Source organism: Balaenoptera musculus, chromosome 16 (assembly GCF_009873245.2).
Source record: "Balaenoptera musculus isolate JJ_BM4_2016_0621 chromosome 16, mBalMus1.pri.v3, whole genome shotgun sequence".
In the NCBI taxonomy this organism is placed as follows: domain Eukaryota; kingdom Metazoa; phylum Chordata; class Mammalia; order Artiodactyla; family Balaenopteridae; genus Balaenoptera; species Balaenoptera musculus.
The window spans coordinates 65,089,617-65,106,532 of NC_045800.1; the positions used below are offsets into that span (position 1 = coordinate 65,089,617).

Here is a 16,916-nt window from a genome sequence, read left to right on the forward strand (position 1 = left end):
CAATGATTGCAATTATCAAACACGAAACACACTCATACTATGTCATAATATTGACATTCAGTCTAGTAATCCTCCACTGTAACAGCTCCTTTACTTTGCAGTGAAAACTGATTTGTGTATTTTTTGCCTCTGAGTCCTTGTGGGATTTTTTTTTTTTTTATTCAAACAAAGTCACAAAAGTTATAATCATCCTCAGTTCACTCAGTCCCATGTAATTTTTTTTTTCATCTTGATCTTTTGTTAGCACTTTTATGAATTCATCAGTTTTCCATTAGAGTTCTGAAAATGCTTATTCAGTTCAGCAGTATAGTCAGTTACCAGAAACCTGTACTTGTCAGAGTCTTTTCCATGAATTCCTTGAAGATGAAACACTTTTATAGGAACATTTTTGCAGAAGCATCAGAGTATACCCAAAACTGTCTGTAAATGACAAAGACTTAAAAATGACCACGGTTAAAGATTTGATGAAGTTCATAATAATGCAATTGACAAGGAAATTTAGTTATTTCTGAGATATACGTTTTTAAAGTAATAACTAGAATTATGACTACTATACCAGAACATATAAGATTTTTAGAAATTTCATGTATGTCTGAAACATTTATATTAACATATTTCCATACAAATAACCCAAAGAAAGTTTAGTATTAGTTGTTTTGTTTTATACTGCAGGTTCTTACTAGCCATCAGTTTTATACACATCAGTGTACACATGTCAATCCCAATCGCCCAATTCAGCACACCACCATCCCCACTCCACTGTGGTTTCCCCCCTTGGTGTCCATATGTTTGTTCTCTACATCTGTGTCTCAACTTCTGCCCTGTAAACCGGTTCATCTGTACCATTTTTCCAGGTTCCACATACATGCGTTAATATATGGTATTTGTTTTTTCTCTTTCTGACTTGCTTCACTCTGTATGACAGTCTCTAGATCCATCACGTCTCAACAAATGACTCAATTTCATTCCTTTTATGGCTGAGTAATATTCCATTGTATATTATGTACCACAACTTCTTTATCCATTGTCTGTCAATGGGCATTTAGGTTGCTTCCATGACCTGGCTATTGTAAATAGTGCTGCAATGAACATTGGGGTGCATGTGTCTTTTTTAATTATGGTTTTCTCTGGGTATATGCCAGGAGTAGGATTGCTGGATCATATGGTAATTCAAGTTTTAGTTTCTGAGGAACCATCATACGTTTTCCACAGTGGCTGCACCAACTTACATTCCCACCAACAGTGTAGGAGGGTTTCCCTTTCTCCACCCCTCTCCAGCATGTTATTTGTAGCCTTTTTTTTTTTTTGTAGACTTTTTAATGATGGCCATTGACTGGTGTGAGATAGTACCTGACTGATATTTTTGATCTGCATTCTCTAATAATTGGTGATGTCGAGCATCTTTTCACGTGCCTATTGGCCATCTGTCGTCTTTTTGGAGAAATGTCCATTTAGGTCTTCTGCCCATTTTTTGATTGGGATTTTTTTTTGTGGTGGTGGTGTTGAGTTGTATGAGCTGTTTGTATATTTTGGAGATTAAGTAGGGCAGCAGTTCTTAAGGTGGGGGTCCAGGGGACCTCAGACTGGGGCAGGAGATCCCATGAAACTAGTTTCATAATAAGAAGACATTATTTTTTTCACTCACACTCTCATAAATGTACAGTGGAGTTTTCCAAAGGCTACATGACATGTTATATCACACCAGTTATGAGAATCAACCTGTTTCCTATTAAGCCAGACATTAAAGATGTTTGGCCAAAAATGTAAAATATGCCACTTCTGCTGGAAATAGGTTTTTCATAAAATTGTTTAAATCCAATGGATTTGTCATTAACATAAATTGTTAAAATTTCCTTAAATCGAATTTCAAATAGGATAAACATCGAGAGATATAACCTACATAAACAAAAACTCTCTGGCATCCTCAATTTTAAGTGCAAAGGGGCCTTGAAACCAAAAAGTTTGAGAACTCCTAATCCAGAGAAGCAACAAAGTTTCCGAGGGCAGATGTCTCTAGGAAGCCGTGCTCAGGGAAAGCAATTTGTGGAACAGGCTACATGAATATAGTGCAGGACGCAAAGCAGCCAGTGAGATTTTCTGCTGATAACTAAAGACAAAGTTTAAAAATATGAAAAGTCACTATAGACAGCAAATGACAAATAGCAAAGTATGTTGATGGTTATTAGGATAAAGACTGGTTTTAAGACTAATGTCTGTTACACTTGAATTTTCTCTTGAACTCAAGTTGAATAACAGTTGGGAAGAGGAAAAGCTATCAGGATTTAAGAGGCTGTGCCTTATAGACCATATTCTAGAGCTTAGCAAAGTGACCAGCATAGAGAAAGAGATCAGTATTTGTTAAGCAAGCTAATGAATGACTTTAAAATGAAGTTATGAGGTTGAATAAGGTTGAGAGCAAAATGGCTATATCAGGAAAGGCTCATAACAGGGGGACTTGTGCTAGAATCAGTTTTCAAGAGATGAAGAAATGAGAGTAGCTGCGATACAGAGCCGTCTCACTACCCCCAAGAAACCTCCCTCCCCTCTTTGCCTCCTCTTGATCCTCTTCACTTTCCTTTTAAAGTCTGATTAAACGGGGGGGGGGGGGGGGAGTGTTAGCAATCATCCCATCTCAAGCATCTTAATATCCTAAACTCAATATGACCTCAATAGAATTCTTAATTCTAACCCCACATCTCCCTCATAGAAATGTGCTTCTCCTGCATACTTCAACTTCATATGGTTCTTGATTCTTCTTTCCCCTTCATGCCTTCCACGTAATCCTCTGGCATGTCCTGTGATTCTACTCCCAAAGCACATACTGAACTTATCCACTTCTCTCCATCCCTACTTGATGACCCTGGTCCAAACCATTTGGATTAATCCTAATAGAACATAGCTTGTCTCCATGCTTCCCCTTTGGTGCCTCTCCCTTCTCCCTACAATCTATTCTCCCCTGAGGAGCCATAGTAGTTTCCTAAAAATGCCAATCAGAACATGTCACTCCCTTTTTAAAAAATCTACAAAGTTTTCCCACTATACCTAGAATAAAATCCTAACTCCTTACCCTCATCTACAAAGCCCTCTCCATCTGGACTCCCTACTCCTGCCCCACCCCATTCTACTCCCACCTCATCTGCTCCAGCCACACTGGCCTTTCCTATCTTCTAAAATGCAAAACTCCTTCCTAAGCTGGAGCCAGCCTGAGGGCCTAGCATTCTCTGGAACACTCTACCTAAGAATCTTTACTTTGCTGCCCCTTTTTGGCCGTTTAGGTCTCGGCTCACTGTCACTTTCCACCTTTTCAGCCGCCTTTCAGGTCACTGTCGCACCACTTCCCGTTAAACGTCAACCTAGAATTCTGGTTCCTTTCTTAATATAAATCTTATCTATTTACTTGCTCCATGAGAATAGGATCTTGCTGATTGTTCATTATTGTATCCTCTAAGCCTAGAAAACCGAGAACAGTGCCCGATCCACAGGAGACATTTAATAAATATGAAATATTGAGTGAATTACACACTGCTGTTATACTCAAAGATCTTTTTTTCCTGGCAAACTGATCTCAAAGGAAAAGCAAGGTATTTACCACACATACATATATGTTACAGAATCTTAGACTTGGCTTCGGAAAGCTTAGGACTAGGTCAATATACAGAGCTATTCTCTGTATCAAATTTTACAACTGATCTTGATTTTTGCACTGGATAGCGACTTCATTTCAATTCTGCAACCACTTAAAATGACTAACATATACTAACAATGTTATTATGTGCATATCTTTTTTCAACAGTGCTTAAAGCTTAATAGATATACTAGGATCCTCTGAGAAACTGCAGTCAATAAAATTTTTCTGGAACATAGTAGTATTTCAAAAAGTATATTCAATGAATAAGATTTTAATGTGTTCTCTCTATACAATGTTACCAAAGAAATATTCTTCTCTGGCTTCAAATAAGGTAATACCCTTTAAAGTATCAAAAATAAACCAACTCTTACAAGAAGACAAAAGAATAAATGGAAGCTTTTATTAGTGAAGCAAGTCAATTTATTATATTTCCAACATGGCCTTCTTCCTCTATAATGCAAACAAACTACAATACTTTACAACATAACTTAGTTTTTTAATATTTCAGAAGGGAAAGATTTCTTTGGGAATTTAGGAAAGCAAATATTTTGGGAAGAATAACTACAAGAAGTTATTTTTTCAACTTTAATTACAGTAACAGCTTGCCCACCAGGTATATTACCCCAGCATTTTTCCTTTTAACGAATCCATCAAGTATTAGCCAAAAAAGAACCTACTTTTAGAAAATGAGGCAGAAAAGATTTATATTTAAATAGGAAACGAGCAATCTAAATACCAATCACATGTCACTTTAACAAGGCAATTTATTTACATAATTAGGTATAAATTAATTATGTTGATGAAGGTCCTAGAAAAGACTCAATTGGTCTATCTCAAGTTCAAACAGTACTCATCTGGCTATGAAGGTAGACATTATAATGGAATTGGGCCTGTTTGAATAAGGGGGAAAAAAATCTCTTCATTACTGCACCACTTTCTGTCATTAAAAACAAGGATTATTAAGTCAGAGACATCTTGGTTCTGAACCTCTCCATTTTTGTTGGAAGAAGACTGACCATCTCTTTGCTAAGTTCTAGTTCAACTTCTATTTCCTGGGCAGCTTCAGGGTGCTTCTCACAGTAATCAACAATAAATTTGTAATGTTCCAATGATGTTGCCAAATTTTCTAGCTCTTTCTTGGGATCTGCAGTGATGATTTTGCCATAGAGACGGGCAACTCGAAACTTAGCTAACATGGCAGGGCGAAGAACATCTTCCCCTATATGCTCAGGAAATACTTTATTTGGGTCCCTTAGGGAGTCTAAGAAGAGCTGGTAGTACTTCAGTGCCGACTTATTAAGACTATTTATTTTTTTCACAATGTGTGAATCAGGATCCCTCAGCTTGTCAGCTATGGCAATCTTCAAATCCATCATATCATAATAAGCATGTGCAACTTCAAACTGAATCTGTCTGTTGACCAAACAAATAATACTGTGGATTCCAGGTCCACAATTAGGGGCTCTAGCATAGCTATTCTGCGTTTATGCATTCTTGCACGTCTCTCCATGTCAGTTTCAAAGAATGCAAGCACCTTAAACAGAGCACTGTGGTCCTGGACAACGTCAATATGGTCAGTGACATAACCATCAATCTGAAAGAACTCTTTTGCCTCAAAACATAGTGCTGACCCATATAGAAAGCTCTCTGGCTTCTTCAAAATCTGAAGGTCTCAAATAGCTCACTTTCTCTTCCACTGCAGAGATGGCAATCACACAGTTCGCCGGTTCCGAACTGCACAGCTTTTTTCCTAACCACTTCCTCTTCCTCATCTAGTTCTTTCTTCCTTAAAGCTCTAAGTTCAGATTGTTTATCAAGATCAAGCTCCCCTATGTTGTCCTGAAAGAAAAAAATAAATTATGGTTGAGGACAGACACTGGTCTCCTGCTGTCAATACTACAGCAAACTTGAGAGTAAAGATAAGAAAACCCTCTTCCTAGCCTGGTTTAGGGAGGTGATATAATCACATCTTTTAAAACTTCTTTCTAATTATATTCCACTTATATTAAAAATGAAAGAAACTAGGAAAAAGTAAAACTGCTTATTACTTTCCTCTTTGGGGAACTAACTCATTTATAGTTACTCTTTCAGGTAAGATAAATGCATATGAAAACTGTAAGAGCTGTGAAACATTATATACATCTAATACATTATTAATAGTATTTTAACATTAGAGTAAGATTGAAATCTACATCCTAAAAATATTGTATAGAAATGCAATTAAGATTAACAACATGATGTTTTATGCTAAGTTATTTACTGAAATATATTACAGAGAAATGCTCTAGGTCTCTTAAAGATACTAAAATAAAGACAGAGTTAAATTACTCATAGTTAAAGTTATCTCCCCTACCTCCTGGGGTCAAAAAAAAAAAAACTAAGATGGTTAAAAAAAAAAAAAAAGACTAAGCTCATTTTCTTCTTCCTAGACAAGAAAATTAAACATCAGATCCCTCAGTGGACAGCCCCAAGGCCTTCTCTTCTTTTCATTTGAAGTTGTCTCTCTAGATCTGCATTGTTGGAAACAGTAGCCATTTTGCTGCGTGTGGATGGCTACTGAGCATCTGAAATGTCCAAACTGAGATGTGATCCGTGTAAAATAATACATAGCCAATTTCCAAGACTTAGTACAAAATTTAAAATAGCTCAACTCTTTAGTATTGATGACAAATAGAAATGATTATATCTTTTTATATTCTAGGCTAAGAAATATAAATTTCACCTGCTTTTTTCCTTTTCTAACGTAGCCACTAGAAAACTTAGAATACCAGCCACGTATGTAATTTTATTTCTATTGGACAGCACTGCTCTACACAGGTGACTCCATCCATACCCACCGCTGCAACTACCATCCATGGGAGGAGGACTCACAAATCTACAGGTACGACCTGGACCTCTTCTCAAGCTCCAGACCCATAACTACAGCTCCCCACACAAACATCTCCTTCTCTCAGAAGACTCAGACACCTCATCCTCAACAGGTCCACAAGGGAACTCTTACTCTTCAGCAAACACGTTCTTATTCTGTAGTAGTTTAGTGAAGGACACTCCATCGATCTGGACAGCCAGCAGTCGAGGAATCATCCTTGAGATGTTCCTCTCCTCTCCCCTTTACCCCACACTTCCAATCCATCACCAAGTCCTTTACATTTTGCCCCCTAAATACCTCCTGAATGCATTCTTTTCCACCATCTCTTTTGCCACCATCCTAGACCAAGCTCCCTTCAACATCTCACACTCCACTGTTCCAATGGTCTTCTAATCTCCCCCCATCCACTCTTGCTTTCCCTCAATTCATTCTCCATTCTGCTACCTAAGTGATCAGTCCAAAAACTCCATTCATTGAAGGCCCTGCTTGTTCTATCCCATTCTTTCTTTCTTTTTTTAAAATTAATTAATTTATTTATTTTTGGCTGCGTTGGGTCTTCATTGCGGTGTGCGGGCTTCTCATTGCGGTGACTTCTCTTGTTGCCGAGCACGGGCTCTAGAGCGCAGGCTCAGTAATTGTGGCACACAGGATTAGTTGCTCCGCGGCATGTGGGATCTTCCCGGACCAGGGCTCGAACCCGTGTCCCCTGCACTGGCAGGCGGATTCTGAACCACTGCGCCAGCAGGGAGGTCCCTGTTCTATCCCCTTCTAACTCTATCGTATATCACATGTGCTCCAGCCTCACAGGACTTTGTTCCATCCCTTCTAACACCATGCTCCCTATGCCATAGAACTTTTAAACGTGTGGCTTCAGCTCCTTGGAATGCTATGCCTTCTCATTCCCGGAGCTTCTTTCAGATGTTACTTCCTCCTACTATGACTTCTCGTATCATGTGTCTCTCCTTTGTGGAACTTACTAAAATTGCACTTTCATACGAAGTAAAAAAAAAACCAAGTCTATTTTTGTTCATCATAGTACAATGACTACCTATAGAGCTGGCAGAAATAACTTAAATTTGTATATGTTATTAAACTTGAATTAAAGAAGGCTTTTCAGGTAAACAGATGATTAAAGGATAAAGTTAAAGTAACAAAGCCAGATTAAGGAAAATCTGAGTAATTTAGTAGCATGGCAACTATTTGAGTTTAAAGTAACCAGGTGATAAACTCTAGTGCCCAGTCTGGAAAACATCAACTAAAGGAAGGGTAAGAGTTAAATCACACAGGGTGTTTTGCTTGACACAATTACTTCAAATGCAGGCCATAAGTCTCTAAATCTTGTTTACTTAATGTGCTTCCTGGCTGCTTGTTTACATGCTTTCTAGGGTGCTTTCTGAGCAGAAGAAAGCTGACAGATTTTCCTGGCAACTTCTCTAGACATAAAGCTCCCTAGTCTTTCTCCCTACTTCCTTTCTTTTCCAAACATGCCTCATCTTTACCCTCTATCTCTAAAGTGCTCTCATCTTTGAAAGACCCATGCTTCTGGGAGTTTGTGGCTTGTTTGGTTTTATTTTGTTTAGTAGTTTCACAAGGTTCTGTATTTACTAAGACTGATTATACTTCAATGCATGTAAATAGAAAAGCAGCATAATAACTCCTTCAGGAAAGTCTCCAATGTATCTACACTTAGTATGGTGCATCCAAATGATTTATTTTCCTCTGTAGTGGTTAGGAACTAGAATCCATTAGGTATGGATCAGTAATAACAATACCAATGATGATAGTTAACTTATTGAGGACTTGGTTATGTCTCAGGCACTTTTCTGAGCCCTTTATATATATTTAACTCTCAGAGCAACACTATTAAGTACTATTATTACCCCCATCTTACTTGTGAGGAAATTGAGGCAAAGAGAAGTTAATTGCCATAAATACACAGCTACAAACTAGCAGGGCTGTTTCCAGATACATTTATACTTATATTTTTATCAAATATATATTTACTCTATAAAGTATGTAAAGATTAGTAAGACTTCCTGCCATCAAGTTGCTTATAGTCTAAAAAAAGGTAAAGGAATAAGATAAGAATATGAATAGGATAACAGGGATTAATACAAAGTCAAGTGACTTAGGTAGGGTTCTATGGAATTTAAAGGAGGGAGAAGATATCTGTAGGGGATGAAGAATTATACATTCATACTTTTTGAGAGGGCTCCCTGGTGGCGCAGTGGTTAAGAATCCGCCTGCCAATGCAGGAGACATGGGTTCAGGCCCTGGTCCAGGAAGATCCCACATGCCACAGAGCAACTAAGCCCATGCGCCACAAACTGCTGAGCCTGTGCTCTAGAGCCCGTGCTCGGCAACAAGAGAAGTCCACTGCAATGAGAAGCCCGTGCTCCCCACAACTAGAGAAAGCCCGTGTGCAGTAACAAAGACCCAACACAGCCAAAAATAAATTTAAAAAAATAATTTTTGAGAACCTGTTGTGTCTGGAGATTAGTATACGATACGAATACGATGAAGCCTCCCTCTCACGGAGCTTATGCTCTATCCAAAGGGAAGTCTTGAAGGAAGAGGGTGTTATCTGAGATGGCCTCGATTGATGAGTAAGATTTGAAAAGGTTGAGATGGGGAGAACAAGAAACAAACATATATGAGAGAGTTCTGCACGCCTTGAAGAATACACAGGCAGTGAGCCCAATGAGCATACTCCCCATTTTAAGTTTTTTACTTAACATCCTGCTATTTAAGAAAGAAAACACCAGTTTTGATTGTATTACCTGCATGGAAAGTTGGGCATTCTGCATGAGAGTCAAACAGTATTTGATCCAGCATCTTGCTATTTCCCCTTTTCTTTGGTGATAAATCTCTGGCACATCTCCTTCAGCTTCAGTAGCTAAAATGATACATGATTTGTATAAGTTAATGGTCACAATTGTAATTTTCATTGTGTACTGCATTCTTTTTTGTATCACTTCCCCCCCCCCATTATAAAAGTAACAAGTCCTCACTGAAGCAGTGGGGAAAAAAAAATTCCTACCACCCAAAAGTACTCACTATTATTTGCATATTTCTTTCTAGTTTTTTCTTATGTATTACCTATAGGTAAAAACTAAGGTCACCATGTATATTAAATTTTGAATACAGGCATACCTCAGAGATATTGCAGGATTGATTCCAGACCACTGCGATAAAGCGAGTCACACGAATTTTTTGTTTTCCATAGCATATAAAAGTTATGTTTGCACTATACTGTAGTCTATTAAGTGTGCAACAGCATCATGTCTTAAAAATGTACACATCTTAATTAAAAAATACTTTATCGCTAAAAAATGCTAACCATCATCTGAGGCTTCAGAGAGTCATAAACTTTTTTGCTGGTGGACAGTCCCGCCTCAGTGCTGCTGGCTGCTGACCGACCAGGGTGGTGGTTGCTGAAGGGTGGGGGGGCCGTGGCAATCTCCTAAAACAAGACAGCAGTGACGTGCACTGCGCTGATGGACTCCTCCTTTCACGAACAATTTCTCTGTAGCGTGCAATGCTGTTTGACAGCATTTCACCCAACGCAGAACTTCTTTCAAAACTGGAGTCCATCCTCTCAAACCCTGCCACTATTTCATCAAGTAAGTTTATGTACTATTCTAACTCCTTTGTTGTCATTTCAAGAATCTTCACAGCATCTTCACCAGGAGTAGATTCCATCTCAAGAAACCATTCTCTTTGCTCATCCATAAGAAGCAACTCCTCATCTGTCAAAATTTTATGAGATTTGCAGCATTTCAGTCACAGCTTCAGGCTCGACTTTAGTTCTCACGCTATTTCTACTGCATCTGCAGTACTTCCTCCACTGAAGTCTTAAACCCCTCAAAATCATCCCTGAGGGCTGGAGTCAGCTTCTTCCAAACTCCTGTTAATGTTGATATTTTGACCTCTTCCCATGAATCATGAATGTTCTTAATGGCATCTAGAATAGTGAATCCTTTCCAGAAGATTTTCAATTTACTTTGCCCAGATCCATCAGAGGAATCACATCTATGGCAGTGATAGCCTTATGATTTTTTTCTTCAAACAGTAAGACTTGAAAGTCGAAATTACTCCTTGATCCACGGGCTGCAGAATGGATGCTGTATTAGCAAACATGAAAACAACATTAATCGCATTGTATATCTCCGTCAGAGCTCTTGGATGACCCAGGTACATTGTCAATGAGCAGTAATCTTTTGAAAGGAATTTTTTTTCTTTTGAACAGTAGGTCTCAACAGTGGGCTTAAAATATTCAGTAAACCATGTTGTAAACAGATGTGTTGTCATCCATGTTTTGTTGTTCCGTTTACAAAGCACAGGTAGCATAACTAGCATAAAGCATAATTAGCACAATTCTCATGGGCCCGAGGATTCTCAGAATGGTAAATGAGCATCAGCTTCAAGTTAAAGTCACCAGCTGCACTAGCCCCTAACAAAAGAGTCAGCCTGTCCTTTGAAGCTTTGAAGCCAGGCACTGACTTCTCTCTAGCTATGAAAGTCCTAGATGGCATCTTCCAATAGAAGGCTGTTTCATCCACATTGAAAATCAGTTTAGTGTAGCCACCTTCATTAATGATCTTAGCTAGATCTTCTGGATAATTTGCTGCTTCACCTTGCACTTTTACGTTATGGAGACAGCTTCTTTCCTTAAATCACATGAACCAACCTCTGCTAGCTTCAAACTTCTCTTCTGCAGCTTTCTCACCTCTCTCAGCCTCCACAGAAATGAAGAAAGGTAGGGCCTTTCTCTGGATTAGGTTTTGGTTTAAGGGAATGTTGTGACTTGTTTAATCTTCTATCCAGACCACTAAAACTTTCTCCATATCAGCAATAAGGCTGTTTTGCTTTCTTATCATTCATGTGTTCACTGGAGTAGCACTTTCAATTTCCTTCAAGAACTTTTCCTTTGCATTCATAACTTGGCTAACTTGTGCAAGAGGGAGTATCTTTTGGCCTATTTTGACATGCCTTCTTCACTAAGCTTAATCATTCCTAGGTTTTGATGTAAAGTGAGAGATTTGCAACTCTTCCTTTCACTTAGAGATCACTGTAGGGTTATGAACTGACCTAATTTCAATAGTGCTGTGTTCTCAGGAAACGGAGGCCGGAGGAGAGGAAGACATGGGGGGACAGCCAGCCAGTGGAGTAGTCAGAACACACATTTACCAATTAAGTTCACCATCTTATATGGACACAGTTAGTGGCACCCAAAAACAATTTCTTAGACCTTAGAACAGGTACATGTGGGTGATTAATACCATTATTAATCGAATTAGATTAATAAAAGTATTGTTCATACAGGTTTTTAGAATACTTTAGGATAAGAATTCTATAATTCATGTCTACTTGGATTCTTTTTTTTTTTCTTTTCCATTATGGTTTATTACAGAATGTTGAATACAGTTACCATAGGACCTTGCTGTTTATCCATTCTGTATATAATAGATTGCATCTGCTAGTCCCAAACTCCCAATCCAACCTTCCCCAACACCATCCCCCCGGCAACCCCAAATCTATACACGGATTCTTAAGAGGTAGGTTGTTGAAAGCAGTTTCCTCTAATTGTTTAAGCATTTGCTTTTACCACCTTGCCTATGCTATGGTCTCTGTAAATGAAGAAATAGTGTTGAACAAGGTGAAGGTTAGCATAGCTCCTAATCAATATGTCAAATTCCAATTTAGTAGAATCCAAATTGAAATGGATTTTTCATAAATTAAAAGCAGTCCTGAGTGGAAAGCATCCCCCAAAACAATGTTTGGAATGGTGGGGGTGATTTAATGGTCAAATATTCCATTTTGTAATGAGTCCCACGTCCAGTTTTACCAAAATACTGTTACATCTGTGGAAGGAATTTATTTTTGCAAAGAACAATTTTTAAATTTTTCATGGTTTAAATTATTTTGGTTTTCACTAGTATTTAAAAAAAATCCTTCGTAACATTTTCAGTCATCATGTTAGATTTAATGCAGTATTGCCATTAACCTGTGTACTTTTCTCTGCCTTTATAATCTTCCTTTTTCCATCAACATGGGTGTGACACAAATGCCAAGTACAGCAGGCACTGCCCAGCTCTACAGGGAGAGAATCAAGCTGCTCACCTCCCAAGCAACATGGAAGCACAACACTGATGTAAGTCACCAGTCAGTTGGATCGTCTCCTTCAGGTGAACATTCAGTTCCGTAGAAAAAGTGGTTTTTAATACCAACAGTAAAACTTGGAGTCTCTCATAAGGAAACAATGTATACCTGATTCTCATTGGTCCTGGTAGTTATGTTCTATACAGTTGCTGTGAACAGTGAATTAGGGAATGCTAAAACATCACTCCTAGGGCAAATACAGGGTTACGTTCTGATGAGCTTCTGGTCACAATATTTTCATCAACTGATCAATATATAACCTTATTTTAATGTGTTTCTGTTTAAAGACACCTTATTTAATATATAATTGACTCATTAACATTGACATTAACATTGAACTCAGGGCCAATAGCACTGTAGCTTGTGCCTAAATGAAGCTTATCTAGCACTGTATTTTCCCCAGAAGGCACATCCCAGCCTTCATGTGCTTAGGGACACTAGAGACCACCTCAGCACTACACTTGGGGGCCATTTTAAACAATGAAATCACCAACAAAATCCAAAAAAAATGTGAAAAATGTGGCACTGAGTAATTTAGACCACAAAAAGGATACCTGTTTATAGTATGAGAGCTGAAACAAGAAGGTGGATCATAGCCTTGTTCAACCTCAGCTGGTAATGTGCACCTCAGGTGCCTCAAATCCTTTGCTGTCTGCAAATGACCACATGAGTGCCTTGAGTACTGTTTTTGGGGGTTATGAGTAAATTGTGTCAAGTAGGCAAATTCAAAAATATGGAATCTACAAATAATGAGGATTGACTGTATTTTGGAACCTGCACTTACATATGAAGTCCTTGATCTTTCCTTTTCAGAAACAGCTTATGGATATGGGTAATTGACTTCCCTTAAGGTTTGGAAGCAAAAGTTACTGGATTGTATACCTTACTAAAATGTGCTCAGAGGTCCTGGTGGGCATATTACTGATTTTATTTATTTTTTTGAATGTTTATTTTATATTGGAGTATAGTTAATTAACAAGGTTGTGTTAGTTTCAGGTGCACAGCAGAGTGATTCAGTTATACATAGGATATATTTACCCTTTTTCAAATTCTTTTCCCATTTAGGTTATTACAGATTTTTTTTTTAAGTCCATCCTATGACAAAGGCTTTACTGACAACTTTCCATACAGTTAGTCAAAAAATAAAAAAATACAAAACACAGCAGACAGCATCTCACACACTAGAAACCAATATGACAGGAGTCCCTTCTCAACACTGTAAAAAAAACAAAACAAAACCAAAAAACCCAAAACTGAGAACTTAGTTTTGGTGGGAGACAGAACTTTGGTCCCCTACCAAATGAACTGAAATATCCCAGCAGAGAATCAAACCAAAGTGGTAAGATGGGAGTGGGGGGTGGGTGTCAGATTTTTAAATAACTGCTTTTGTGACAAACGAGCTGGAAAAGACAGGTTTGGGCTAGGCTGAGTCCCTTACTATAACTATCAGGTTATTACAGACTATTGAGCAGAGTTCCCTGTGCTATAGAGTAGGTCCTTTTTAATTTTTTTAAAAATATTGATTTGGCTGCATTGGGTCTTAGTTGTGGCACGCCGGATCTTCGTTGTGGCCTGCAGGATCTTTTGTTGTGGTGCGCAGGGCTGCTTTCTAGTTGTGGCGGGCAGGCTCTACAGCAAACAGGCTTAGCTGCCCCGTGGCATGTTGGATCTTAGTTCCCCAACAAGGGATTGAACCTGCACCCCCTGCATTAGAAGGCGGCTTCTTAACCACTGGACCACCAGGGAAGTCCCTGAAGGTAACCTATTTTAAATATAGCAGTGTGTACATGTCAATCCCAAACTCCCAATCTATCCCTCCCCAGCACCCTTCTCCCTGGTAACCATAAGTTCGATCTCTGTGAGTCTGTTTCTGTTTCGTAAAAAAAAAGTTCATTTGTATCAACTTTTTTAGATTCTGCATATAAGTGATATATTTGTCTTTCTCCATCTGACTGACTTCACTTAGTATGATAATCTCCAGGTCAATCCATGTTGCTGCAAATGGCATTATTTCATTCTTTTTAATGGCTGGGTAATATTCCATTGTATATATGTACCACATCTTCTTTATCCATTCATCTGTTGATGAACATTTAGGGTGCTTCCATGTCTTTGCTACTATAAACAGCACTGCAGTGAACACTGGGGTGCATGTATCCTTTCGAACCATGATTTTCTCCAGAGATATGCCCAAGAGTGGGATTGCTGGGTGGGTCATATGGTAGCTCTATTTTTAGTTTCTTAAACGTCCATACTGTGCTCCCCAGTGGCTGAACCAATTTACATTCCCACCTACAGTGTAGGAGGTTTCCCTTTTCTCCACACCCTCTCCAGAATTTTTTATTTGTAGACTTTTTGATGATGGCCATTCTGACTGGTGTGAGGTGATACCTCATTGTAGTTTTGATTTGCATTTCTCTAATACTTAGCAATGTTGAGCATCTTTTCATGTGCCTGTTGGCCATCTGTATGTCTTCTTTGGAGAAATGTCTGTTTAGGTCTTCTGCCCATTTTGATTGGGTTGTTTTTTTCTGTTGTTGAGCCACATGAGCTGTTTGTAAATTTTGGAGATTAATCCCTTGTCTGTGGTGTCATCTGCAAACATTTTCTCTCATTCTGTGGGTTGTCTTTTTGTTTATGGTTTCATTTGCTGTGCAAAGCTTTTGAATTTAATTAGGTCCCATTTGTTTATTCTTTTTTTATTTCCATTACCCTAGGATTTGGATCGAAAAAGATCTTGCAGTGATTTATGTCAAAGAGTGTTCTGCCTGTATTTTCCTTTAAGAGTTTTACAGTATCCAGTCTTATTTAGGTCTTTAATCCATTTTCAGTTTTTAAAAAAAATTTTTTATTGGAATATGGTTGCTTTACAATGTTGTGTTAGTCTCTTGCTGTACAGCAAAGTGAATCAGTCATATGTATACATATATATCCACTCTTTTTTAGATTTCCTTCCCATTTAGGTCACCACAGAGCACTGAGTAGAGTTCCCTGTGCTATACAGTGGGTTCTCATTAGTTATCTACTTTAAGCATTTTAAAAGTCTTAGTATTGGACAGATGAATGGATAAAGAAGATGTGGTGCATATATACAATGGAATATTACCCAGCCATTAAAAAGAATGAAATAATGCTATTTGCAGCAACATGGATGGACCTGGAGATTATCATACTAAGTGAAGGAAGTCAGATGGAGAAAGACAAATATCATATAATATCGCTTAAAAAATGATACAAATGAACTTATTTACAAAACAGACTCACAGAGAACGAACTTATGGTTACGGGGGGGGGCGGGGGGGGGGGTGACAGATTGGGCTTGACATGTACACACTGCTATATTTAAAACAGGTTAACTACAAGGACAGGGAACTCTGCTCAACACTCTGTAATAACCTAAATGGGAAAAGAATTTGAAAAAGAATAGTTACATGTATATGTATAACTGAATCACTTCGCTGTACACCTGAAACTAACATAACTTTTTTTTTTTTAAGTTTAAGTTAACTTTTTTAAAAATTTATTTATTTATTTATTTTTGGCTGTGTTGGGTCTTCGTTTCTGTGCAAGGGCTTTCTCTAGTTGTGGCAAGTGGGGGCCACTCTTCATCACAATGCGCGGGCCTCTCACTATCGCGGCCTCTCTTGTTGTGGTGAACAGGCTCCAGACACGCAGGCTCAGTAATTGTGGCTCACGGGCCCAGCTGCTCCGCGGTATGTGGGATCTTCCCAGACCAGGGCTTGAACCCGTGTCCCCTGCATTAGCAGGCAGATTCTCAACCACTGTGCCACCAGGGAAGCCCTAACATAACATTGTTAATCAACTATATTCCAATATAAAATAAAAATTTTAAGGGACTTCCTGGCAGTCCAGTGGTTAAGACTCTGCACTTCCAACGCAAGGGGCATGGGTTTGATCCCTGGTTGGGGAACAAAGATCCCACTTGCTGTGCAGTGTGGCCAAAAAATTCTTTTAAAAAATAAATAAATAAATAATAAAAATTCCAGAAAGTTCCAAAAAGCAAAACTTGAATTTGCCATGTGCTGCCCATTATTTACATAGCGTTTACACTGTATTTGGTATTATAAGTATATTCTAGAGATGATTTAATGTATACAAGAGGATGTGCGTTGGTTATATGCAAATACTATGACATTTTATATAAGGGACTGTAGCATCCATAGATTTTTGGTATCTATGGTGGCCCTGGAACCAATCTCCCATGGATACCAAGGGATGACTGTACCAGTAGTAGAA

General features: G+C 38.4%; 1 protein-coding gene across 1 annotated transcript in view; it reads right to left on the reverse strand.

The window, feature by feature from the left end:
• Positions 1–4,006: 4,006 nt before the first annotated feature.
• The window catches only part of LOC118882857 (kinesin family binding protein), a 36,652-nt gene continuing 23,742 nt past the window's right edge, over positions 4,007–16,916 (reverse strand). Inside the window, 6 exon segments of the mRNA XM_036829216.1 lie at positions 4,007–5,052; positions 5,054–5,071; positions 5,073–5,271; positions 5,273–5,337; positions 5,339–5,467; positions 9,278–9,393. Coding sequence (XP_036685111.1) covers positions 4,588–5,052; positions 5,054–5,071; positions 5,073–5,271; positions 5,273–5,337; positions 5,339–5,467; positions 9,278–9,393 — 992 coding nt within the window. The 3' untranslated portion in view covers positions 4,007–4,587.